At 40.2% G+C, this 27,554-nt stretch overlaps 1 protein-coding gene across 1 annotated transcript in view; it reads left to right on the plus strand.

Annotated features, from left to right (window-relative positions):
• Positions 1-27,554, plus strand: part of RYR2 (ryanodine receptor 2) — a 743,716-nt gene that overhangs the window by 418,997 nt on the left and 297,165 nt on the right. The window contains exons 28-30 of the mRNA XM_077812173.1: positions 2,432-2,515; positions 18,098-18,257; positions 21,320-21,415. Coding sequence (XP_077668299.1) covers positions 2,432-2,515; positions 18,098-18,257; positions 21,320-21,415 — 340 coding nt within the window. The remainder of the gene's footprint in view (positions 1-2,431; positions 2,516-18,097; positions 18,258-21,319; positions 21,416-27,554) is intronic.

The raw sequence follows: 27,554 nt of genomic DNA on the forward strand, positions 1-27,554 counted from the left end.
AATAACCAATAGAAAATTTGGGTTCATAATAGATAACAATACTATTTATTTTTTATACAGTAGAAAAAATAAGATTTAAGAATCAGTTGAAGCATATGATCCATCTGCAAGGAGAAATAAATATGGTATTGCATAACACCCTGAGCAGCAGTATGCACCGGAAAGTAAAATCAAGAAAGAATGGTATAACTAGAATCAGCCCAAATCAAACCTTCCATCCCAAGCCCTTTGAGTGATGGGAAAATTGGGATCTTAATCCCGATTTCATATCTCTTGGGTCTCTCTTTTAATCAGTCTGAGCCAAAGTTATGGATAAAAACACCCTCAAATTCGGGGAAAGTTCTAATCTGGGTCCAAACTTGAGGACTTATACGCTTCTGTAGTTTTAAGAGAACTAAAACATATCCAGCCATCTTACTAACAGCAAATTTGTAACTCTGACACTGGAAAAATTAGGGTCTGACACTTGCCCCTCTAATATCAGCTAAAATATTTTCTAGCACAGATAAGCCCACTAGTTGCCAATTAAAAAATCTGAAATCTGTCTTCCTAAAAGAATCACATTTTAAAGACGACAGGTGACATTTTCTGATGTTTTTCCTTTCATATCATCTTAGAAATGAACGCAGCCTAGAAAGATGTTAACTGAGAGCAGTGATCCCACTAGTAAATTGTCAGTACTTAAAAGGGAGATGTTCCTGCCCTCAGACTGCGTGATAAAAGTCAATAAAATATATCTATCTGAACTTTTACAGCATATTATAATGTAAAACAACAGTCATTCAGTCTGTCACAAACATGTTGGTCTTTCCTCAGTTGATAGCTTTAGGCTAACAATAACAACAAGAAAATGTAATCACAGTTTTTGGCAAACCAGAACAAAAACTGTGGACCCTTAGATTGTACGCATTGTCCTCACAAGGCAACATATGATCATTTGTAGGCCTGTGGATTTGAATAACCTGTCTGTTCAGCCTGTGATAGAGGGCTGTAAAGTGCTTCAGTAGAGGTTCGATTACATCAGATAAAATGGTCATGGCGTAGGACAATGTTGTCCAGCCTTTTCAGGTTGATGACCGTTTATTCAAAGAAAAAAAATTCAGGACTCCTTTAAATTTACTATAAAAGTAATTATAAAAATGTATCAGTGATAAACCTGTATAATTCACTTGTGTGTAGATTTTGAGAGATGGATGGAGAATATTTAATCTTGAAGGATAAAGGTGTGTGGAAAGTAGGCAGAGTAGTGAAGTTTTCATTTTTTTAGATCGCACTAAAAATTTCAATGACTCATGACCCCTCCGATTTCCTTCTATGATACCTTTGGGGTTGTATTCATTGGCTGAGTAAAAACTTGTGTATGTTATATAACATGCCGCTGCAGAAGTTTTATTTGGTTCCATGCTGAAAAAAGTGTAGTGGTGTTGTTTCAAAACAATAGCATTTAAAAATCAAACATTTTCTAGAGAAATAAACTGAATGCACGTTCCTAGAATTTCTGATCTTTGACTCCTGCTAGTATTTGATCCTTTGATATGACAAGGGTGCCACCTTTTTTTTAAAAGCCAAAATGGGAGTCCCACTTAAAGAAAGAAAGTTAAAAGTAGAGTATCAGTACGCTGTTTGGCTTGGCCAGAGTCGAGATCACTGCAGAGGTAGTATGCTGTCTCTTCGGGAAAGGAACACCTTGTTTCATTCGTCCACCAAGTTCTCTGGCATATCAAAGGAGCAGTATTGACACTACCTGGAGTAAACAACCTATCGTCCTCCTTTTCGGAAGTGAAGTCAGTGTTTCATGGACTCCTTGATTATGAGTTGGGAGAAAATAAGAGTTGCTAATTGTCTCAAGACATCAGGAAATACAAAAAGAATGACAGTTTATAGTCATGATTTTTAGATGGTATATTGAAAAAATTCAGAAGGCTATACCAATCTATTCAGAGTCAATTTACAGCTGTGCGTATTATATTTATATTGTATTTAACTCAAAAGAGAGTATTTAGTATCTGCTCTGCTTACCTGAGGAGCCTTTTCTGGAATGTGTATGGAAACAGAAATGTACTTGACCAATATAATTTTTTACTTTTAATAAACATTTTTTGGGGGGGAGGGAGGGGAGGAGTTTTTCGTCCAATTATCTTAGTCAGATGTATTTGAAACTTTTACCCATATGACAGCTCCTTTCTAATAACAAGTCTGATCTAACATTTTAAATAGGCTACTTAGAAGTATCCTAATAAAGTTTTCCAACAGTACACGGAAGTGTGTAACACACACCTCAAAGGAAGTGCGGTAAGAATCTTTACATAAAAAAGGAATTTTATGTTGTAGTTCTTGTAGGCCTAATTTGACATAAGGGTCCTGTTCTGTATATCTGATAACAGAAACCAATATATAAAAGTGACAGTTTATCACTGGTTTTGCCTTCCAGAACCCTGTTGGCATTAGGTTGTCATGTAGGAATTGCTGATGAATATGCTGAAGAAAAAGTGAAAAAAATGAAACTTCCTAAGAAGTAAGTCAAAATTCAAACACATCCTTTTTATTTTGTTTTATTGTTTAATGAGGGAAGAAGAGTTGAGGAGATTGAGTTCTAATAAGTGTGTATGGAGGAAAGGTAGGGAGGGAAGAGGGAGAAGAGAAAACACTAACTGTAGCCCACAGGAGTCAGCATATAGTGACATTCTGACTGTGATCTTCAGCTTTTTGGGTTGGAAATGTATTACGGACCTCCTTCATCTACTTTGATTTTGTATTTGGTACCCAGAAAATAAGTGAATAAAACATGGGTCCAAGCATACCATTACACTGCATGTACGTCATGCATGTTCATATTACCAACTATCATCACAAGACTTTTTTTGGGTCTTGTGCTCCTAACTCATTAGGTGTTTTTCAAAATCCCCTCATATACATACATATTCAGTAAAAGCTTTTTTTATCCAGGATGTTGGGGGGATGTGGGGTGCTGGTAAGTGAAAAATTCCGGTTAACTAAGAGGCAAGGAGTTTGGGTGTGGGGGCGTGGTGCGGGGTGCTGGATCCGGGGGATGCTCACTTTGTGTGGTTCCCCACAAGTGGCAATCTGTCCCTGCTGTTCCTAGGTGGAGGTGCAGTTAGGTGGCTCTGCGCGCTGCCGCCACCCTGCCCCGAGTGCTGGCTCCGCAGCTCCCATTGGCTCTTGCGGGTGGAGGCTAACTGTGTCTCCGCCTAGGAACAGCAGGGACAGGTTGCTGCTTGTGGGGAGCTGCCTGAGGTGAGCACCCTCAGATCTGGCACCCCAAACCCCCTCCCCCGCACCCCAACCTCCTGCCCCGAGCTCCTTCCTGCACCCAAACTCTGTCCCAGAGCGCACGCACTGCACACCCCCCACCCATGCCCCAGCCCCGCACACCCTCCCGCACGCCGAACCCCTCGTGGCTGTTCCTCCGCCTAGGAGCAGCAGGGACATGTCGCTGCTTCTGGGGAGCCACGCGGAGCCAGGTATGTTTTTTATACTTGTTTTCTGGAGTCAAGAAAAAAAATTTAAGGGGATGAAGGACTATAATTTCTAACTCAAAAAGATGATCAAAGTTAGAATGTCACTACCCGCTGACTCCTGTGGGCTACAGCTAGTTTCTTTGCAAGAATAAAGAAAGAAAAATAAGGAATTGGATAAACTTCCCCAAACTCTTCTTCAGTAATGGCATTCTGAAAAAGGGAGAGTTAAGACTAACTAAGGTGCATATTCAATATCTAGGTAACAGGAAATCATACTTGGTAATACAAGAACTATGCCACTCTATCCATGACAATGTTCAGTGTTTTTGAATTCCATTGGACTGGAGATCATAACTTCATTGCCTCTGAAAAAACCAGAGGTCCCAACAAATGACCCTTTAAATTGAGATGTGGGCAGAAAAAAAACCTAAAAAAAATATATTCTAAAGAAAATTAATAGTAAAATAATATTACTGTGACAATTCCTGTTGACATCAAGATACAGTTGTGTCTGACTAAGAACTCAGTAAGGACTTCAGGATTAGGAGCTAGCTATGTTGGTGTTAGGTTGGACTACATTCTGTATCAGGTTTATTTTGGGCCTTCTGAAGGAATCTTGAATTAATCTGACCATCATTTTAATTTACCTGTTACAACACTTGAGAATGATAACAGTTGCGATAGAGATACGGTTTCTGTACCCAACTAGCAGAATTCATTGAAACTCTGCCAAAACGTTAGGAGCTACTAGTAAGCAACAAGGATTTCTGTATTAAAGTGGAAGAAGAGGTCACTGCTGTATTATGATGGCTTGAATGAATAAGGATCAATTCATATGTGCCTAGACTTACTGACATCCCTTCTGGTAGAAAATACAGATGAGCGAATTCTTCTGTCAGTTATAACCATGCAATCACAATGAAGTCAGTGGTCTTCCCCAATGAACTCAATTTAACCCTCAGGGTGGTACATTGGTTTTATAGCGCACAATCACGTAGCCATTCAACATGCAGAACTCCCATGATTTCAGTGGCTACAGGATGAGTAGATCAGGTTAATAGCATGATCACTTACAAAAGCTTGTAAGGAATTGCCACTTGTTATGGGCCACTAGGCACTCAAAATGTTCAAACTTCACGCAAAATACATGAAATGAGTTGCTACTCTGGATTGATCTGACTGGTTGAGAAATGTAATACATAATTGGGGTTCACTGAGCATATGAGGATGGAAAATGGCTAATGAAACATGGTTAGATACAAAAGTAATATCTGGTGAAGTTGTGGTGATTCTGAAATGTGTGCAAATCTATATAAAACTCAATGATGCACTGAGACTTGAGCCATGTTGGAAAAATCATGTTACCATAGCTAGAATGGCTGGATTAAGATTATCCAGATTGATAGAAAGTTTCATTCACCTGTTCTGGATGCTTTTAAAAGTTTTATGATTACTGCAGCAACACAATTTTAACATGAAGGTGCCATGCCACAAAGACACCAGATGAAGCCAACAGGTGTCAGCACGTGGTGACATTCTGACTGTGTTCTTCTGCTTTTTGTATTGGAACAATGACATTTCTTTTATATTCCTTTTAATTTTGTTTCTGGAGTCCAGAAAATAAATGTGTAAAACATGGACCCAATTCCCACGACTTCAAATATTAATTCTGGACAAGTATAGTCACACTACAAAGACAATACTAAACCCACTCCATCTACTCTCTCGCAATATGGACCCACTTTGTTACTGGGAAACAATGGCCACCACAACAGAAAGCTTGTGGCCTATCACAGGAAATATTACATATGCTCTGCTCTGTGATGCTGTCAGAGCTTGGTTGCACTTGTAAACTCAGTTTTGGTAGACTTTTGTTAAACCTGTACTGTTTTCCAGATGTAAGGTCCTTTTATCCAGTCAAGAAATAGTGTAACTGTAATGACCAGGAAGCTATCCACCTGCAATATTTTGATATACAATTTATCTGCTAATTTTTGTGAATAAAGTTTATGTGGAAGCAGGATTAGTGCAGTCCTACAGCAACACTAATGTGATTTTAATAAAGCTCTCTTTTATGTAGTGGAATACTAGCATTTTTGTAGACTCTGCTTGGCCGGCTCAGTCATCTTTCTAACAATGGTGTGGTCACACCACGTGGAGTAAAAAAGCCAGTTTGACTACTTTTTTCTATAAAATAATACTATAGTGCAGTGGTCCCCAACTGGTAGGTCGTGTTCAACTGGTCGATCCCAGAGCCTCTGACAGTCAATTGCAGTTTCTGGCTGCTAAAAGTCCAGTTGCACAGCAGAGCTAAGGCAGGCTCCCTGCCTGCCCTGTCCCCACGCCGCTGCCAGAAGTGGCCAGCACGCCTCTGTGGCCCCCGGTGGCGGTGGGGGGTTAGGGGTCTCTGCCTGCTGCTCCTGCCTGCAAGCACCATTCCTGAAGCTCCCGTTGGCCAGGAATGGGGAACTGCGGAGTGGTGAGGGGACAGGGCAGGTAGGCAGCCTGCCTTAGCCCCACTGCGCCACTGCTTGGGAGCTGCCCGATGTAAGCGCTCCCCAGCGGGAGCCCGCACCCCTACCCTAGCCCAGAGCCCCCTCCCAGAACTAGCACCCTGTACCCCCACCTGCACCCCAACACTCTGCCCCAGCCCAGAGTCCCCTCCTTCACACAAACTCTCTCCTAGACTCCGCACCCTGCATCTCCTTCTGCACCTCAACCCCCTGCACCAGGATCAGCCTGGAGCCCTGTCAAGGTTCCTCCCCCACTCTGAACTCTAGGGTACAGATGTGGAGACCTGCATGAGAACCTCCTAAGCTTATCTTTACCAGCTTAGGTCAAAACTTCCCCAAGGTACAAAATATTCCACCCTTTGTCCTTGGATTGGCCGCTACCACCACCAAACTAATACTGGTTACTGGGGAAGAACTGTTTGGACACGTCTTTCCCCCCAAAATACTTCCCAAAACCTTGCACCCCACTTCCTGGACAAGGTTTGGTAAAAAGCCTCACCAATTTCCCTAGGTGACTACAGACCCAGACCCTTGGATCTTAAGAACAATGAACAATCCTCCCAACACTTGCACCCCCCCTTTCCTGGGAAATGTTGGATAAAAAGCCTCACCAATTTGCATAGGTGACCACAGACCCAAATCCTTGGATCTGAGAACAATGAAAAAGCATTCAGTTTTCTTACAAGAAGACTTTTAATAAAAATAGAAGTAAATAGAAATAAAAAAATCCCCCCTGTAAAATCAGGATGGTAGATACCTTACAGGGTAATTAGATTCAAAACATAGAGAACCCCTCTAGGCAAAACCTTAAGTTACAAAAAAGATACACAGACAGAAATAGTTATTCTATTCAGCACAGTTCTTTTCTCAGCCATTTAAAGAAATCATAATCTAACACGTACCTAGCTAGATTACTTACTAAAAGTTCTAAGACTCCATTCCTGGTCTATCCCCAGCAAAGACAGAATATAGACAGACACACAGACCCTTTGTTTCTCTCCCTCCTCCCAGCTTTTGAAAGTATCTTGTCGCCTCATTGGTCATTTTGGTCAGGTGCCAGCGAGGTTACCTTTAGCTTCTTAACCCTTTACCGGTGAGAGGAGCTTTCACCTGGCCAGGAGGGATTTCAAAGGGGTTTACCCTTCCCTTTATATTTATGACAAGCCCTCTCCCACACTCCGAACCCCTTGGCCTCAGCCCAGAGCCTGCAGCCCTTCTGAGCCCCAACCCTGTGCCCCAGCCTGGTGAAAGTGAGTGAGGGTGGGGGAGAGTGAGTGACGGAGGGAAGGAGGGCGAGGCCTCATGGAAGGGGCAGGGCTTTCAGGAAGGGGCGGGGTAGATCCTGGGTTGCACTTAAATTCAAGGTGTAATCTTGTGCGTAAACAGGTTGGAGACCACTGCTATAGTCACAGTGTAATAGATTGCATGACAGCTAGAAGTTTGGGGACATTTTCTTTCATCTGTATCACAACTTTCACATGCAGCCTAAGCTAATACCTTCCATTCATGCTACAGTATTTAAGGGTTTTGACCTTACCTGTGCAAAACTTCCCTTGATTTCAATGGGAGATCTGTTTAAAGGTTTGTCTAGACATGTAAATTAATCTGGAATAAGGTTGGGTGTAAATTTAAAGTGGATTAAATATTCCTGATTCACTCTGTGAAGACACCCTTATTGTAGGACATGTGCATTATTCAGAATTAGGTTAACTCAGAAAGTGGAATTAGGGATTAAAGCATCTAGTTAATCAGCAATAGCTTTGTAGTTAATCAGTGGTTAACATGTAGTTAATCAGTAATAGCTATTCTGGAATAACTCCTCATATAGACAGACCCTTAGATGTGCAAAATTAGACTCAAAGAAATGACAAATGATTCAGAAGTTGGATCAATTGGGCCAAGTCCTGCATAGAATCATAGAATATTAGGGTTGGAAGAGACCTCAGGAGGTTATCTAGTCCAATGCCCTGCTCAAATCAGGACCAACACCAACTAAATCATCCCAGCTAGGGGTTTGTCAAGCCAGGCCTTAAAAATCTCTAAGGCTGGAGATTTGACAACATCCCTAGGTAACCCATTCCAGTACTTCACCACCCTCCTAGTGAAATAGTGTTTCCTAATATCCAACCTAGACCTACCGCACTGTAATTTGAGACCATTGCTTCTTGTTCTGTCATCGGCCACCACTTGAGAAGAGCCTAACTCCATCCTCTTTGGAACCCCCTTTCAGGTAGTTGAAGGCTGCTATCAAATCCCTCCCCCCACTCTTCTCTTCTGCAGACTAAATAACCCCAGTTCCCTCATCCTCTCCTCGTAAGCCATGTGCCCCAGCCCCCTAATCATTTTTGTTGCCCTCTGCTGGACTCTCCAATTTGTCCACATCCCTTCTGTAGTGAGGGGACAGTTTATCTTTGGGGTATTTTTCCTATCTTATCTTTCAGGATCAAACTTGCCTTCAGTTATGGCCATGGTGTGCATGGTTGTTTTGTTGAAAGAGCAATTTTGCCACCATTTGGAGAGATACATGCCTCCCATTTTATTCTCTCTCTAATTCCGAAGTCACAACATGCTGTCTAGTTACTCCACTGTGTGTTTCTAAGAGTATATCTTCACTACCCGCCGGATCGGTGGGCAGCGATTGATCCAGCGGGGGTTGATCTATTGCGTCTAGTCTAGATGCAATAAATTGACCCCTGAGCGCTCTCCCATTGACTCCTGTACTCCAGTTCGGCGAGAGGCGCAGGCAGAGTTGACGGGGGAGCGGCAGCAGTCGACTCGCCGCGGTGAAGACACCACGGTAAGTCGATCTATGTACGTCAACTTCAGCTATGTTTTTACTTAGCTGAAGTTGCGTAACTTAGATTGAACCCCCCCGCCCCCCTCAGTAGAGCTTTGTAGAGTTAAAGGTAACAGAAATGGGAAGAGTTGTCTTATGGCCAAAGCACAAGACTTGGGAGCCAAGAGGGGTGGGTTCTATTGCTGGTGCTGTCATAGAATTCCTGCGTGACCCTGAGCAAGTTACTTAGGGCCTTTTTCAGAGAGGTGTAACAAACAAGTTGCAATAAAACCTGTTACACCACAAGAAGCTCCCGCTGACTTCATTTTGAGATGAGTGTGGTCAAACCACTCTGTAAACCAGGTACTTAATTCTATATGCTTTGTAAAACTGCCTAAATACCTCTCGATGGTGTTGTGAGCTTAATTCATTAATGTTTATAAGCCACTTTTGAGTCCCTTTAATGGAAGGTGCTGCACAAGTCAGAGGTGTAATTAAAGAATGTATTGTTGTGCTAGAGGATATTGATGGCTGCCAGCAAGCATGTCTTTGGTCTGTGGGCAATCACATACCTCACTGAAACTGGTGGGTGTGCTAGCCACCATTCAAAGAAACAAATAAGGTCTTTTATGGAGTGAGAATCTCCATATGGAGTAGGATAGGTGAAATAGTAGAAATCATGCAGAAAGTGCTGGGCCACATGGGAAGAACCAACTGAGAGAAAACAGGAGGGGTTTCCCTGGGACATATTGCAGTCACAGTGGCTGGGATAATGATTAGTGGAGATGGGGGTGTGTGTGTGTTTTTCAGAAACAGAAAGCAAAGGGGAAGCAAGCGGACACCAAGAGAAGCAGTGTGAGTGTGGCTGTGTGAGGAAGCTAACAGAGGGGACTTCTTTTGGGCAGAATGCTCACTGAAGAGGCAGGCTTGGAAATTGCAAGCAAGGAAAATGCCTCCTGTTTGTTCTTATTGGATTCAGGAAAACAGGACTTTATGTATGTTCTTTGTAAATAAACAGGACTGCACCAAAGAACCACCTGACTTGTATAATAAATTTCTCCTCCTAATGGAAAGATTCCATCAAGGCCCCAAATATTGACTACCCACTTGGGAAAAGGGGCAAAACTGTTGTTCTTTTATGTAATTAGTGCAATTCAAATACAGGCACATAACACAAAACTGCATGTATATCTGGGGGCAGATTTTAGACATTAGTGAGGTAGATCCATACTATCTTTGACTTTGCTCCATGGTTTTCATTTTAAAATATCCATTTGCTCTCTGGCCTGAGCTCCTGGAGTTGGTTTAAAACCCACATGACAAATCCTGTGCTCAGTGAAAACATTTACATCCCATTAAAATCAGTTTGAGGGCCAGAATTTGGATCCCATGTTTTCTGACTTTCCCACTCTGATGTCATTATTGGAGGGCGGTATCAGTAATGGCATACCGATGCAGCTGATATTCTCACTTTTAAGTGATATGTAGATAATTTATGCTCTTTTATGAAACATTAAAGAGCTTCTATTCTTTCATATAGAGCTAGTGTAACCACAAGATCTTTAATAGATCTTACAAATATCTGTGCAGTTATTTTTACCTTATGCGAGTTGAGTATCTATTTTCTGAGTAATTACAGAAAACTGTGAGAAACGTATGATCAGCCACCTCTTTTTCTTGATGAAAGAAAATTGCCATTTGTCCTACTCAGTCTTCTGTAGTCAAGTACTGCATTTTCAAATACTTTGGGGAGCCCCCGCAAAGCACTGCTTGGCGAATCTGTTTTCCCAAATGCCTGCTTATTCATCAAGTCCAATCTGGTAGATGGTAGTGGCAGGAGATCTGGGAGGGTCCATGAGTCCCCATCTCTGGAGATGCTGGAAGGCAAAAGGTGGCATGACAGTTGGGATTTAGTGTCTCTTAGGAAAAGAGCAGAAGATGTACATGGGCAAGCGGTGATGCAATGACATGAATATTATTTATGTTGGCATTTAGTGAAAGAGTGACAAATATTCCTGAAGACTTATTTTGAACATTCATTTTTAGTGCAACACAGGTTCTTTAAATACTACTCACTGAGAATAATTTTGTTATTTGTTTTCCTAAAAAGTGGGTAAACCTATAAAATATATAAATTATGTACACTATTAAATATGTAGACTATTTAACTATCTCAGATACTATAAATGATTGCTACAATTTTCCTTAACCATGTTGTCATAACTGAGACTTCATTGTTGAGACACACAATGAGGGGAAAATGCCTGGTCCTCTACAAGACAAGGACAAATTGAAAGGAAAGACAAAGGGAACTATATTTGAAAATTCACTCCCTTGTCAGCTTCTAAAGACATGCTCACAACAAAACACATTCTTAATATTTCTCTGTGCAGTCAACTGAGATTTTCCCATTTTGTTGTGAGGTGCTTGAATAGCAGATTTAGAAATGGAGTTTACAGCTAACATCCCCTGAACTTGGTCATAAATTGCATATGTTTCCCTTATATCATTTGCAACGTAGTGACTTTTCAGCTCCATTTAACTTGATTCGTGCTAAAGCTCTAGGTACAACTCAAAGGAGAAAACTGGTGTCATGTTTAGTTACACAGATTTTTTTTTCACTGATATGCACAGCATTTTTTCATAGGCACAATCAACAACATTTATGTTTTTCTGAGAAAATAAACACAATACTATCTCATTTTTTGTATGACTAAAGACAGATTAAATAGAAATTAATTTTAAAATATACTACTAGTCATATCTTGCACTTATGATGTGTGTGTGTCACATACTTTATGTCAGAAAATAAGTATAAAATATAAAAATACAGTAGAAAAACACAAAAGCTCTTTGACATTTAATTGTATGTAGTCGTCTACCATTGCATTAATCTTTTCTGAGAAGAAATTTAGCTTTAGAAGACCGTAAGAGCAGCTGTACTGTGTCAAATGAAAGGTTCATCTAGCCCAGTATTCTGTCTTCCGACAGTGGCCAATGCCAGGTGCCCCAGAGGGAATGAACTGAACAGGTAATCATCAAGAGATCCAGCCCCTGTCACCCATTCCTAGTTTCTGGCAAACAGAGGCTAGGGACACCATCCCTCTCCATCCTGGCTAATAGCCATTGATGGACCTATCCTCCATGAATTTATCTAGTTCTTTTTTTAACCTTGTTGTAGTCTTGGCTTCACAACATCCTCTGGCAAAGAGTTCCACAGGTTGACTGTGTGTTGTGTGAAAAAAATACTTCCTTTTGTTTGTTTTAAATCTGCTGCCTATTAATTTCATTCGGTGACCCCTAGTTCTTCATCCGATGAAGTGAGCTGTAGCTCACGAAAGCTCATGCTCAAATAAATTGGTTAGTCTCTAAGGTGCCACAAGTACTCCTTTTCTTTTTCCCTAGTTCTAGGGTTATGAAAAGGAGTAAATAACACTTCCCTATTTACTTTCTCTACACCAGTCATGATTCTATAAACCTCTATCATATCCCCCCTTATTCGTCTCTTTTCCAAGCTGAAAAATCCCAGTCTTATTAATCTCTCCTCATATGGCAGCCATTCCATACCCCTTAATCATTTTTGTTGCCCTTTTCTGAACCATTTCCATTATTCCAATATATATTTTTTGAGATGGGACGACCACATCTGCAGGCAGTATTCAAGAGGTGGGTGTACCGTGGATTTATATAGAGGCAATATGATATTTTCTGTCTTCTTATCTATTTCTTTCTTAATGATTCCCAACACTGTTTGCTTTTTTGACTGCCACTGCACATTGAGCGGATTTTTCAGAGAACAATCCACGACTCCAAGATCTCTTTCTTGAGTGGTAACAGCCAATTTAGACCCTATCATTTTTTATGTATAGTTGGGATTATGTTTTCCAGTGTGCGTTACTTTGAATTTATCAACATTGAATTTCATCTGCCATTTTGTTGTCCAGTCACCTAGTTTTGAGAGATCCATTTGTAGCTCTTCACAGTCTGCCTGAGACTTAACTATCTTGAATAGTTTTGTATCATCTGCAGATTTTGCCACCTCACTGATTCCCCCAAACAGGAGTGTTAAAATGCTCTGTAGTAAGTCATGCTGAGAAGATGATTTGTGTGTAGAACAATTAAATGTTAGCCTATAAATTGATCTCATGAATACAAATTGATTGACAGAAGCCAGGAATTAGATATAATTGTTACAGTTGCCAGACAAAGCTAATTAATTAACAAACTAAATCAATTTTGGTAACTGTTGAGACTACATAAATTACATATGAGAATGTGTTGCTGATAAGTTATTTAGAAGTATTTTTATAGTTGGACAGAAAACAGATTGGGACATTTTGCATTTTACATTTACCATCATCACGATCATGTTTATGCCTCTGATAAATTAGTTCAGATTGTGTGATGTCTTCATTACAAACCTCTGTTTCCAATTAATATTCCAGCAATCATGCTGAACTTACCCTTCCTCTGAGCTCCTATTTGTCATGATTATCTGAAAAAATAAGACTTCAGTTGACTATAGCAAAATTAAAGGAGGGTCAAAAAGGGAAGATGGAGGGAAAATAGAGTAGGGCTTATACAATTTAAAATAGTTGCAGTTTAAAACATATTTTAATTCTAGTCTATTGTTTTACAGCATTTACAAGCACAGTTTAGAAAAGCATCTACAGATTATGGGCAATAAATTGAACAAGAAATTATTTTCAGAATAACTATTAGTATGTGGGTTTAAGAGACTTTGTTAGACTGTAGGCTTCTTCCCTTTATGTCCCCAGTTGTTACTTAAGTGAACTATGCAGTAGGTACCTCACAAGGGTATTATGAAGCTTAATTAATGTTGCAAAGCACTTTAGGATCTATGGATAAAAAAGATGAGTTAATATTGTATTCTCATTCTCTAGTCAAGGGAGATACAAGAAAATATCCGGATTAGTTAAACTCTCTGAATTCAGTGTTTTTATTGTTTTCCCATGTCAGTTGGCAGCTCTTTAATGTGTATAATTTATGTGAAACCAGAGCTGTGTTTTCCGACAGACCAACATGCCTTTGTGACCAAAATGGTACATGTTTTATCTGCGCTCATGGCGAAAAAAATCTGTTAATCAGCCCGTTTTATCTCTCTGTTTAACTGGCTGTTCAGTTTAACAGACTCCTTATGAAAGAAAGTCTTAACAAAATAATAGGCTGATCCACTTCTGCTGAGCTGCATCTCATTAAATGGTTTACCACATACAGGTGGACTGAACGACAGGCAGCAGTAGTGGAGAGCAAGTGACTGTACTGATAGAACCTTATCCAACCCACCAGTGAGAATATTCACAGAAAATAAAAATGTAGAATGAAGACTCAGTTTCAGCTCTTTTATATCTGTTGGCAGATCTAAAGAGCTATGAGTTACATGACAGGTAAAAAAAAAAGCAGCAACAGCTTATTAATGTTGGGTAAGTCATTTATTCTGAACTCTAACCATCAGCATAGCAGTATTTCAATGTACTTAAAAAAATCCGGCTATATTAACTAGCTGCTTTTTTAAGACACGAGTTCCAAAATTACTGTATGAGATTTTCCTAGCACTATTTCAGTGATTTGCATAACGCTTTATTAATGCTTTGAAGCATTTTTATGACATAAGGGCACAGTAAAAACCCGTCTGGAATAATCATCACTGAAAATTGATTTCTTGTGCTGTATCAGCAGAAGTGAACTAAAGATTAAAACAAAGATGTGGTGTTGTTCTGTTTGGCCCTTTGAAGGTCTGATTACTGTAGAATTCAAATTAAATACATGCTATGATACCTGTTTTTGCATAGAGGTCTGTTATACTTTGCTATCAGAAATCACATTTAAAGGCTTTTAAGAAAGACATAAATGAGTGAACATAGCTCATCTTGTGAAGATAACAGTTTACAGGGAGAGGCCCGCCATTCAATTCTCCCTATAGATAGTGTCTCTGGTACAAACAAGATAAAAGACACAGGACTAAAAGTTAGGAGTTCTGGATTCTATTACCACGTCTACAATAAACTTATTTTTGACACTGATCATAGAATCATAGAATCATAGAATATCAGGGTTGGAAGGGACCTCTGAAGGTCATCTAGTCCAACCCACTGCTCGAAGCAGGACCTATTCCCAGTTAAATCATCCCAGCCAGGGCTTTGTCAAGCCTGACCTTAAAAACCTCTAAGGAAGGAGATTCTACCACCTCCCTAGGTAACGCATTCCAGTGTTTCACCACCCTCTTAGTGAAAAAGTTTTTTCTAATATCCAGTCTAAACCTCCCCCACTGCAACTTGAGACCATTACTCCTCGTTCTGTCGTCTGCTACCATTGAGAACAGTCTAGAGCCATCCTCTTTGGAACCCCCTTTCAGGTAGTTGAAAACAGCTATCAAATCCCCCCTCATTCTTCTCTTCTGCAGGCTAAACAATCCCAGCTCCCTCAGCCTCTCCTCATAAGTCATGTGTTCCAAACCCCTAATCATTTTTGTTGCCCTTCGCTGGACTCTCTCCAATTTATCCACATCCTTCTTGTAGTGTGGGGCCCAAAACTGGACACAGTACTCCAGATGAGGCCTCACCAATGTCGAATAGAGGGGAACGATCACGTCCCTCGATCTGCTCGCTATGCCCCTACTTATACATCCCAAAATGCCATTGGCCTTCTTGGCAACAAGGGCACACTGCTGACTCATATCCAGCTTCTCGTCCACTGTCACCCCTAGGTCCTTTTCCGCAGAACTGCTGCCTAGCCATTCGGTCCCTAGTCTGTAGCGGTGCATTGGATTCTTCCATCCTAAGTGCAGGACCCTGCACTTATCCTTATTGAACCTCATCAGATTTCTTTTGGCCCAATCCTCCAATTTGTCTAGGTCCTTCTGTATCCTATCCCTCCCCTCCAGCGTATCTACCACTCCTCCCAGTTTAGTATCATCCGCAAATTTGCTGAGAGTGCAATCCACACCATCCTCCAGATCATTTATGAAGATATTGAACAAAACCGGCCCCAGGACCGACCCTTGGGGCACTCCACTTGATACCGGCTGCCAACTAGACATGGAGCCATTGATCACTACCCGTTGAGCCCAACAATCTAGCCAGCTTTCTACCCACCTTATAGTGCATTCATCCAGCCCATACTTCCTTAACTTGCTGACAAGAATACTGTGGGAGACCGTGTCAAAAGCTTTGCTAAAGTCAAGAAACAATACATCCACTGCTTTCCCTTCATCCACAGAACCAGTAATCTCATGATAAAAGGCGATTAGATTAGTCAGGCATGACCTTCCCTTGGTGAATCCATGCTGGCTGTTCCTGATCACTTTCCTGTCATGCAAGTGCATCAGGATTGATTCTTTGAGGACCTGCTCCATGATTTTTCCAGGGACTGAGGTGAGGCTGACTGGCCTGTAGTTCCCAGGATCCTCCTTCTTCCCTTTTTTAAAGATTGGCACTACATTAGCCTTTTTCCAGTCATCCGGGACTTCCCCGGTTCGCCACGAGTTTTCAAAGATAATGGCCAATGGCTCTGCAATCACAGCCGCCAATTCTTTCAGCACTCTCGGATGCAAGTCGTCCGGCCCCATGGACTTGTGCACGTCCAGCTTTTCTAAATAGTCCCTAACCACCTCTATCTCCACAGAGGGCTGGCCATCTCTTCCCCATTTTGTGATGCCCAGCGCAGCAGTCTGGGAGCTGACCTTGTTAGTGAAAACAGAGGCAAAAAAAGCATTGAGTACATTAGCTTTTTCCACATCCTCTGTCACTAGGTTGCCTCCCTCATTCAGTAAGGGGCCCACACTTTCCTTGGCTTTCTTCTTGTTGCCAACATACCTGAAAAAACCCTTCTTGTTACTCTTGACATCTCTCGCTAGCTGCAGCTCCAGGTGCGATTTGGCCCTCCTGATTTCATTCCTACATGCCCGAGCAATATTTTTATACTCTTCCCTGGTCATATGTCCAACCTTCCACTTCTTGTAAGCTTCTTTTTTATGTTTAAGATCCTCTAGGATTTCACCATTAAGCCAAGCTGTTCGCCTACTAAATCAAGTAGTAGGGACAAATAATTTCTTGTACCTTTTTTCTTTTACTGAAAATACATGTGATTTCACCTCTAATTCCTCCTCCCCCCCACTTCTTGGCAATAGGTCTTCATAGTTTGATTAAATTAATTGTTCGGGTTTTTTTTAGCATTCATAATTTTCTGCATCATTTGTAGTCTCTGTAAGGTGGACACTTCAGTCCAGTGAAATAGTCTATTCAACAGTTTGATGATCTCCTCCTAGCAATGGTCAGTGAAATCACAATCAATACAATTTCTGTCACCTCTTAGCCCTGTAGCCAGATTGACCAGTGTCAAGGAAATGTCAAGAAACTTTTATATTTGCCTGTCATAGGCTTTCGATGACCTTCCCTAAAAATGATAGACTGTTAGCCAGGTTGTCAACATCATGAGTTGGTTTCTTGAGCATGGGTCTCACAATACTACTTTGAATGCTATTGGAATCCTGCCCCCACATAGGGAAACATTGACAGAGTGGGAAATGCACACAAATAATGCTAATGGGGAAACAATAAAATGATAACATGGAACTCTTCAAGGTTCATTACATTCCCCGTTTTCAGCGCTCTACTTGCGGTGCTTCCTATTCAAGTCATAGGAAGTTGAGTGCTGGAGGGATAGCCTAGTGGCTAAGGTATTACACTGGGCCAGGAGAGTCCGGAGTTCAGTTACATGCTTAGCTATAGACTTCCTGTGTGTCTTTGGGGAAGCCACTTAATCTGTACAATGCCTCAGTTCTTCATCTGTAAAACAAGGATATCCTTCCTTACCTCCCAGGATGAAGATATCTATTCATGATTGTGAGGTGCTTAGATACTGTGATCGGGGGTGGGGGTGGGGCATATAGTAGATTCATAGATACTAAGGTCAGAAGGGACCATTATGATCATCTAGTCAACCTCCATAGATATCAGCTTTAATCTCTGCATTGCTTTAAGCATGTGAAGAAATGCCACAATAAGTATATTAAAGCTTTTTTGGACTTCGGTAATTCTGAGTCACTTACACATCCAATAACACATGTTACTGCCTAATGAAATGGACTTCTTCAGTCACTCTAGATATCATTAAATAGAAACCAAAGCTAAATTTCTGTGCATTATTTCTTATAACCTAGATCTTATCTGGATTATTAATATTTGTATTTCTGTGGTTTTATCAGTGGATGCAGTAGTTTTCCTATGTAATATCTGTTAGTGTTTTCTCAGTGAAATATGTGATTTTTTTTTTAAATCACCAATTGCAAATTCTACATTGTTTGACAGTTACCAGTTATCAAGTGGATACAAGCCTGCTCCCATGGATCTGAGCTTTATCAAGTTGACCCCCTCTCAAGAAGCCATGGTGGATAAACTAGCAGAGAATGCTCATAATGTGTGGGCAAGGGACCGTATCAGGCAGGGTTGGACATATGGTATCCAGCAGGTAAGAGCAAACTTGGAAACTTGAAAGTTCAGCCACATATTGAGGTATTGTACAATTGAATTTGGGATATGAGGTTAGAGGAAACCACTGACAGAATGTTAGCCTCTCAGTCAAGAGGGCAAACTATTGGCATCTGGGTTTCTGTTGTTAATAAGTATATTATAGCTAAGCTTGCCAGCAATAAATGATTTACTCTCTACACATAGAGTACTCTCTATGGAAGCCATAATGAAATGTGTGGTGTGTCTTTGCATTCTCTGGACAGCTACCTTGGGGGAAGGGATGTGGCATTTCTTTGTGTGTTGTTTAAAGCATACAGATTAAGTCTTGGGCTCCCCTCTGCCTCTGAAATGCTGTCCTCTGAGCCCTTAAGGAAGTGTAGGCAATGATTTACAGTAGGAAAATAATTTACATACCCTCATCCGGGAGACTACATTTTTCTCTTTGTCCACTGAACAGCTAAAGCCCCCAAGTAGCAACAGTGTAAACTTCTACTAATTACCCTACAATATGCATCATATCTGGTCTAGCAGACCACTGTTAAGGGTGGGAGGGTAATTCAGTCTCCATGGCCCATCCAAATTTTTGCTCCTTCATTGAGGCTAGCAACCTGGGTTTCAAGTGCCAGTTCTGGTGCTGAGTTTTTTTCTATGTGTCAGGAGTGAGTAAAAATAAAGCATGGTGGATTGTTAGCAGCAAAACTCAAGATCTCTAGTTGTTCTATACAAAGATAAATAAATATAAAAATCCCATAGATGTACAATGTAATCTATTGCGGTAACTATTAACGGTTAACCACTGTATCAGTTTTCTATTGTGGGCCACATCCACCAACCCTGTAGTGATTATTTGTGAATTCAAACTAGGACAGGTATCTTCACTTTTGCCAAAGAATGTACGGTAGCATTTCACAGTGAAACTATAGAAAAATCCACCCTCTGGGAAAAAGTTTGAGTTTTCATGGATTTGTGCTGGGGGGTAAAAAGACATTCTGAAAAGAAAAACAGCATTTTGCAGGAACCACAACTGTTTTCTGCCTGCAAAATCTGCATTTTGGTTTTGTTAAGAATTCAAGTTATACAGTGCAGTTCGGTACATCTTGAATTTTGTTTGACATGCAAGAACAAAACTAATTCTGTGTGCAATGCTTTCCTGTCAGTAAACAACCTGCTGTTTTTACAGTTTTATTTAAGTGAATCACTTAATTTTATTCATCACATTTGACAGACTGTTTATGTTGAAGAAATATGCCACATATCATTTCCAGCACCCTCAATTAGTGTATCTTCATTTTGGGGCTTTGCAAGTCATTGTATAAACCTATCTTCCATATTTGGGTCTAAGCAGCTTGCGAACTAACAACAAATATATTTGTTTACATTTGGATGTTTTTAATATGGGCTCTGATATCCTTTGTATAGACATTCAGGGCCATCTTCAGCATTGGTGAAATTCCATCATGTACTTTACATTCACAGATGCAGTGTTAATGCAGACATTTTAAAGTGCCTTTATGTTTCCGATAGAGAGTTGGTCTAATAGACTATGAGAGAAATAGTTCCCTACATTGCCATATAGGAGAAGTGGACACATGTATTTTCTATCCACAATTTCACATGTTGATTTTGTGAAGGCAGTGCATTCATTGCCTGGAATGAAGGAATGCTTCCTAATGCTCAACTGCAACATCACTGGCAAATTAAAGAATGCTATCAGTGATTTCCAGGTTGCAACCCATAATTTCATCTACTTTCAGAAGCCAAATGGTTGCAGTTCGTGGCCTTGAATTGAGAGGATTTAAAGTCAGTGAAAAATGGGGGTATTCTTATAGCTTTGGTAGAATCACTGGAAGCTTTGCTTTGCCTAAAATCAAATCTAGTAATGCATATACAATGGACCAGTTAATAACAAGTTAAGAACACAGTAGATCAAAAATGTGTGTTTATATTTGCTAATTAACACAGTGGTTTAAACTGTAATGTATTAGCAAAATATAGACAATCCAAGGTAAATTCGGTGTAAAGGTTGAGGTTCCTTAGGTCCTGAGAGCAATTTAGCTTACTTTGTACATCTGAATTTCTGTAGAATGACTAATTTTGCCAACCTTATTACAATAAACTTTGCCACCAAATTATATACTCTTTGAATTACTGAGATACTTAGTGATAAAGGAAGTAAGTGAGGCCAGCTTAGAATTTCTTAAATGTTATCAGGTTGGGTTGGGGAGGAGAGGAAAGAGGCAGATCAGGAATGGGTGGTAGATACAGTTTCTCTGCATTATTCAGATTATTCGTATGTACAGGGTCTCTGTGTGTTTCTTTTTGTGTGCCTGTGTGTAGATATGGAAGGCTCCACTTTGTAAAGAATAGATGTGGTATGGCACTTATTCCTCATAAGTAGAACTGACTGGAGGATGACAATTTCATTTAGCAGCAACTTTTGACGTTTCAAAAATCGTTTTTGTTCCAGATTGGAACAAAAACAAAATCTTCTCATTTCATTCTGTCATACACATAACATAGCTGCTAATGGATATCTGTGCTAATATGTGCTTCTGCTTAGCTTTCACACTGGGTTATACCATGGGCTACATTTTGTCATCTCGTCATGTTATTGTGACATGTTACAGTACTGCATAAGGTAATGTGATGGTTTGCTATACAGTATTATACATAGTGAGATCAAATAGTTCTGTGAAATAGTCTGCTGGGGAAGGAAACTCATTGCTTGGTGAGATTTGAAAGTTGATTGAACCAATCATTAGAAAATATATCATAGTGAACAATTGTGCTGGGAGATGGACTAAATTATATAGTAGGTCTTTTTTATATCTAATTTCTAAAATTCTGTGATTCTAAAACTGCTACAAATTAAAGGGATACTGTCAAGTAGTTTACGTTCCAAATATAACCTATTTTTATTATTATAATGTGGAGGGGAAATGCCCTCCAGATTCTACATATTGTCTCCTCACTCCACCACTGCTTACAAGGACATTTTTAACAAATGATAGCTGCTGTTTATGCATGACTGTACCCAGTATTTTTGTTGTGCTGCTGCAGAGCCAACCAGCCAGCCAGCAGAGGGAGCACAAGTTAAATAATAAATCCTGTTCCCAGAACTATGCTGACATCAATGCTGACACTGATCACAAACAAGTAAGTACTGTAAATAAGTCAGAGCCACATTAGCTTGTGCTTCATAAATAAGGCAGGAGGCACAAACAAGTGTTTATGAAATGAAAAAGGACAAAACAAGTAGGAAAAATATAATTTTGTTATCTTATGGAAGGGTAGTGAATATCAATGGTACGTGAAAAACAAATGTGTGTGTATATATATAGATATAAATAAAATAGGAAAATACTTGACAGTGTCCCTTTAAGGAAGAACATGTTTGCTCTCAGACGGATCATTTTCTCTGAACTGAGGGAGATGAATGTGACCTGAATAGGTAAGGCAAATGGGACGAAATATATCTCTGGTAAACTCAGTAATTAGGATTGTACTATGGGTCATTTTATCCTTATCTGTCGATGGTGTTTGGCCTAGCATATGTCATAATTCATTGTCCCAAATGTCTTTAAGTACTTCACCATCTCTCTAACTTCAAACCATATTTGTGATCAAACTGATTAAAAATAAGTTTTCATCTTGGAAGGGGGCATTTATGTCTAAATCCTGCTGAAAAAATGGGGTTTACATTATTGCAAACTCTTGTACTTTTGTCCCTAATCTTGCAATATTTGGTGCTTTTCATAACTTCCTAGACTCTGGAGTCAGATGAATATTGAAGATCTTCAATTTTCATTTAAAAAAAAAAGAGTAGGTTTCTAGCCTTCGTTGCAGAGATTAGATGGAAAACATGTATCCTAATGGTTTAAAGGTCAGAGAGCAAAAGAACTCAAAATACATTATTTTTAAAATCTCATGATAATTAAGCCAGTCTGATGGTGTGTTGGGGACTGACTCATGATTATCAAACGCTTGGGGTTTGTAATATTGGGTTCTCTCTGCTGGAGTTGGAGGGTGGGAGACAGAATCCATCCTGCAAAGCCCTGAGCTATGCTTGAAGGGTATATCTACACTGCAATTAGACACTTGGGCTTGCAGGGCTCGGTCTCAGACTCAGGGGCTGTTTAACTGCAGTGTAGATGTTTCAACTCAGGCTGCAGCCCAAGCCCTAGAACCCTCCCCCCTCAAGGATCCTAGAGCTCAGGCTCCAGCCCAAGCCAGAACATTTGTACCACAATTAAACAGACCCCTACCCTGAGCCCTGTGAGCCTGAGTCAGCTGGCACAGGCCAACCAGGGGCTTTTAATTGCAATGTAAACATACTCTAGGTCAACTATAACAGTCTCCACAGTTGTTACTCTCTTCCGCTTCATGCTCCACATAGTTTAGCCATATACTTATGGGTATACTTGCTATAGCCTGACCCTTCTCCAGTCCACCAGACCTCTAAGACCTCTCTCTGCACTAGCACAAATGGATGTTCATGATGTAGAGCTGTGTAGCGTGGTTGGGGCTGCTGATAGCTCCTGCGTTGGCTCTTTGTAGCTTGACACCCTTGTGGAGCAGTACTACACTAGTTCTGCTCCCTTTTTGGACCTCTGGGCCTACCCGTGGGGCAGGGGGAGTGTAAGCAGCCTATTTGCCTCTTTAAAGAGCAAGAGGCCTGGGGCTCACCAGCCCTGTTCACTCAGTCCCACCTGTGCCATAATTAGCTGCCTACCAGCCTAAGGGGACTGGATTATTTGGGGTCAGATGACAGCCTGAAACATCTGGGCCTCATGAAGGGGCTGAGAAAACTCAGCTCAATTTGAAGAAGGAACCATAGGGAGTAGGGTCTGGAAGCACTCCAGTGAAGTAGTCTGGGAGTCAGTGCTCTATCTTAGAGCCAGAGACACTCAAAGGTAACCTAGAAGGAACTGGGAACTGACCCCAGAGTGTGGGCTGAAGGGGAGCCCAAGCAGGGCAGAAGAACCTTTTATTTCTTTGGGATTTTTCTTTGGACTTTTGTTACCCACGTATGGGATTAAACTCAGAGTGACCCTGCCAGAAGGCTTAAGCCATGGGAATTCCAGAGAAAGAGAAAACTCTGGTGAGGGGAAACTGAGGCAGGGAACATCTGCAGCCCCATGCGTGGCAACTGGGTGGGGGGAAGGGCTACAGGGCAGGCATGCCTATGACAAGTAGGAAATAGGCCATATTGATGTTATGATTAGAGACACTGGGTTCAGCTATATACACTATGTTGTACATGCAGCTTTTTTTTTTTTTTAAGTGTGACCTCAAAGACAGTAGAAATGGTACATTACTTCATCTAATAACTTTGCAGCAAGGCATCCTTTTCATTCTTCAGTCTGGTTATGTTCTGTTGCAGAAGGACCCAGACATTGAAGCCACTACTTCACAAAAATGAGAGTGCTAGAAAACAGTTATTAAAAAGCAGTTTTCATGAAATAAATTCTTGTTACCTTATGTAGACAGGATGGTTTTTTTTAAAGTTGTTATGAAGCATAGGTTACCATGTCCCTGTGTATTGTAGGAAAAATTACCCATGGTAGACAACAGGTGTCACTGTGGGTTCGCATGAAGACAGGGTCAAACAATTTTCAGTCACATATATAAAATATTCTAAACCATTGTTTGATCTGGAGTTGGCCAACCCTGTGCTGGTCTGACCAAACTTCCCTCCTGTTGAGATGAGAAGGGGGAAGTGATCAGAACGCATGGGTGAATGAAACATAGACACGGGGAAGGAAAAAACCTCCAACTCAAAATTTTTCACTTATTTTTCTTTTAAATGTGAAAATTGATTTTGCTTTATTAAAGTATACAGAGGTGTGTCTTTTAAAAATTATTGGCATTACATGACTTTTTTACATTTTCATTATTTATCCTGCCATTATTTATACTGCTGTATATCAACCCCTAAGACCTCTAAACAGCAATGTGTCATATTTGTGGCACAGGCATTGAAAAGACAAAAAAGCTAATCAATTCCTTTGAATAGGAATATCAAGTCCTCCTCCCCATGTGGTGTTCAGATATCTTAGTGATGAGGGGAGGAGGTGTATATAACTAGCTAGACTGATACCGAGACACACAGAATTCTAGTGCTGTGACACCACAAGAGGAACAGAGCCAGTCATTGGCTTCTACGGGGAAAAAATGATGCAGCTGATACTTACATATCTTTTAAAAATACAAATACATTCACACTCCTTTTTTGCTGTTTTGTTAGATCAGTAAGATGTTCTGTAAGGGCCAAATTCTGTCATAAGATTACAATATAAAACAGTAAATTCATGTTAGTAAGAGTAGAAAAAGTGGGAACTCTCAGAAGTGGAATGAATTGTCCAGATAGCATCGTAAAAAGACAGATGTTATGTATGCCATATCTTGGAAGTGTAAAGTGGTATTTGAAGGTCAAACATGACAATGGTGGCAGTGACAAATACCATTTGTATACAGGCAATATATATAGGAATTATGTGGATAAACAAATTTCAGAACCAAGACACCAAAGTAATTACGATGACACCATACATTTTGGGCAAACTAGAATATTTCTCAAAAAGAAAAGGAGGACTTGTGGCACCTTAGAGACTAACCAATTTATTTGAGCCTAAGCTTTCGTGAGCTACAGCTCACTTCATCGGATGCATACTGTGGAAACTGCAGAAGACATAGTGGAGTGTAGGACACATGTATTACACTGAACCAGAAAGCTTATTTGTATTGTGCAAATAAACTACTCAGTTTTCATTCCATGTGCTGTGCACAGGCCTAATGTGCCATGGTTGCGATAGAACTGCAGACAATCATGCCAATGGTGATTAGCATAGAAACTGCGCAGACACCATTTGTGCCACAGGCAGGACACCTGGGAGAAGCTCTTGTATAATCATGTCACAGTAATGGAGTGCAGGTTCAAGGTACTATCTGTGTGAACCCCTGGGGTAAATTTGTAACTGGGTTATATACCTTCTGAGGAACTGTGTGTCTTTGGATCATATGTGGAGAAATGTATTTCCTGAGTGGGATCATTTATTCCAGTACTTCTCTTCTATAGGACTAATATTGCCTGCTAAAGGACTATTAGTGGGGATGTTACTCAAGATATCTAGGAGCAGGATCCTATTTATGCAACACCTGAATTCAATCATACCACATTTTGCTATTGTCTCCTGCAAGTCCCATGCCACAATTTACAACTACTAGTGATGAGTAAGGGGAGAGGCTTAATAGGTGGACTGCTATAGCAGCTATCCTACTGCTTACACTTGCAGTTAGTCAAAATCATTGGCTTTCCTTCTTGTGTTCTTCAACAGGGATGAGGTTATTGAAAGAGCAGGGTCTTCAGTAGGGAGCTAAACTCAAGATTCATAGATTCCAAGACTAGAAAGGACCACTGTGATCATCTCCTGAGTAATACAGGCCATAGAACTTCCCCCAAATAATTCCCAAAGAATATCTTAAAAAAAAATCCTATCTTGATTTAAAAATGGTCAGTTATGGAGAATCCACCATGACCATTGGTAAATTGTTCCAATGGTGAAAAATGTTAAAAATGTGTGTTATTTCCAGTCTGAATTTGTTTAGCTTCAGCTTCCAATTATTGGATCGTATTATACCTTTCTCTGACATAATGAAGAGCCCAATATTAAATATTTCTTCCACGTATAGGTACCTACAGACTGTAATCAAGTCACCCATTAACCTTCTCTTTGTTAAGCTAAACAGATTGAGCTCCTTGAGTCTATCACTATAAGGAATAGTTTTTAATCATTCTCATGGCTCTTCTCTGAACCCTTTCCAATTTACCAACATCTTTCTTGAATTGTGGGTATCAGAACTGGAAACAATATTCCAATTGCAATTGCACCAGTGCCAAATAAAGAGGTATAACATAGAACTTTATTGGAATAGCTCCTTTGATATTGAATAGAATCCACTTTCAAGAGAATTTTTCTTAAATTCAGTGATAGAAGGTGACTACTAATCATTTTTTGATCCATTTGTTGTCAGCATCCATGGCTATGAGAACGAAATAATTAGGTCCCCTCTGGAATAGATATATATAAATACCTGATGTTCTAAATCACTTAACTTGTGACCATGTCAGTTGCTTATCCATGTCTTTCTGATATTCCTCCTATTACATGCTTTCTGTGGTTGTGCCTTTTATTTCCTCTTCTTTGAGAAGCGCTGTAATGTGTGTCTAGTTGTCTGTCTTCTCCTTAAACCACTTAGCTGATGACCTGCACTTCTGTTGAGCTCCACAGCAGTGTCCGAGCACAACAATGCATAGGTTCATTAAATCTAATTGCATACCATACTCGTAAGTTGTTCCATTGAAAGCTGCATTATTGCATGTCATTACAGAAGAGGTTTAGTAGGGGATTATATAGGAAAATAGCACTTTGTTGTTGATTTACCTCTAAAGTGCACAACTCTGACTTTGAGATTCCTTTTGGCTCTTTTGAATAGTTGCTTTCCTTACAGCTGCTTGTGCGAACTGGCTGTTTAACACTGTTATTCTGTGCTGCTATGGACAATGTTCTACAGATGCTTCTGCAGCCTCACTCCTTCACATACTATCTTTTATGTGGCATTTCTCATACAAGTCTCTCTATATATGATGTGGCCCTCACTAAATCACTTATCCATTCTGTGTGCCTGCCACATACCTATAGCATGCATGTATGCACATATACACCTTACTATCGCTTTCTACTGTGAAGGGTTGATAGGCCTGATCCTTTTGTTTCTAATAGTAGTTTTAACAGCCTTTTAGATGGCCCACATTGTTCTTATTTGTATGCATTTCTTTGGGTCATCCCTTCTACCTATTTCCTGGTAGCTGTCGCTGGTATGGAGCATTGTTTGGCTGATATGAGCCTTTAGAACCTGCATTTCCACTATATATGCTCAAACATGTTAATTCATGTCCTCCTATATCTCTCTGTTCCATTCCCAGCATATATTTGCAGGTACTTTTCTAGTCCCCATGCTTTTTTCCTTAAGAAATCCAGAATTCAGGTGTAAATTACTAATGTTGTGTTTGATAGAATGATAGCTTCCAAAGCTGAAAAAACTAACTATATGTAAAAGTTAACAAATGTTATTTAACTCAAACCATTTGTAGTAGTGTTGACAAGATATTTAAGGGTTTCCCTGAAGAAAACCTACTCTTGTCATTTAAATTATTTAAAAAGTAAGTAATTACTAGAAAACCTCTGCACGTAATGCAGTCCTCCAATGGAGAATCAGACTTTCAAATCTGGAA

This window comes from Eretmochelys imbricata, chromosome 3, assembly GCF_965152235.1.
Source record: "Eretmochelys imbricata isolate rEreImb1 chromosome 3, rEreImb1.hap1, whole genome shotgun sequence".
Classification (NCBI taxonomy): Eukaryota; Metazoa; Chordata; order Testudines; family Cheloniidae; genus Eretmochelys; species Eretmochelys imbricata.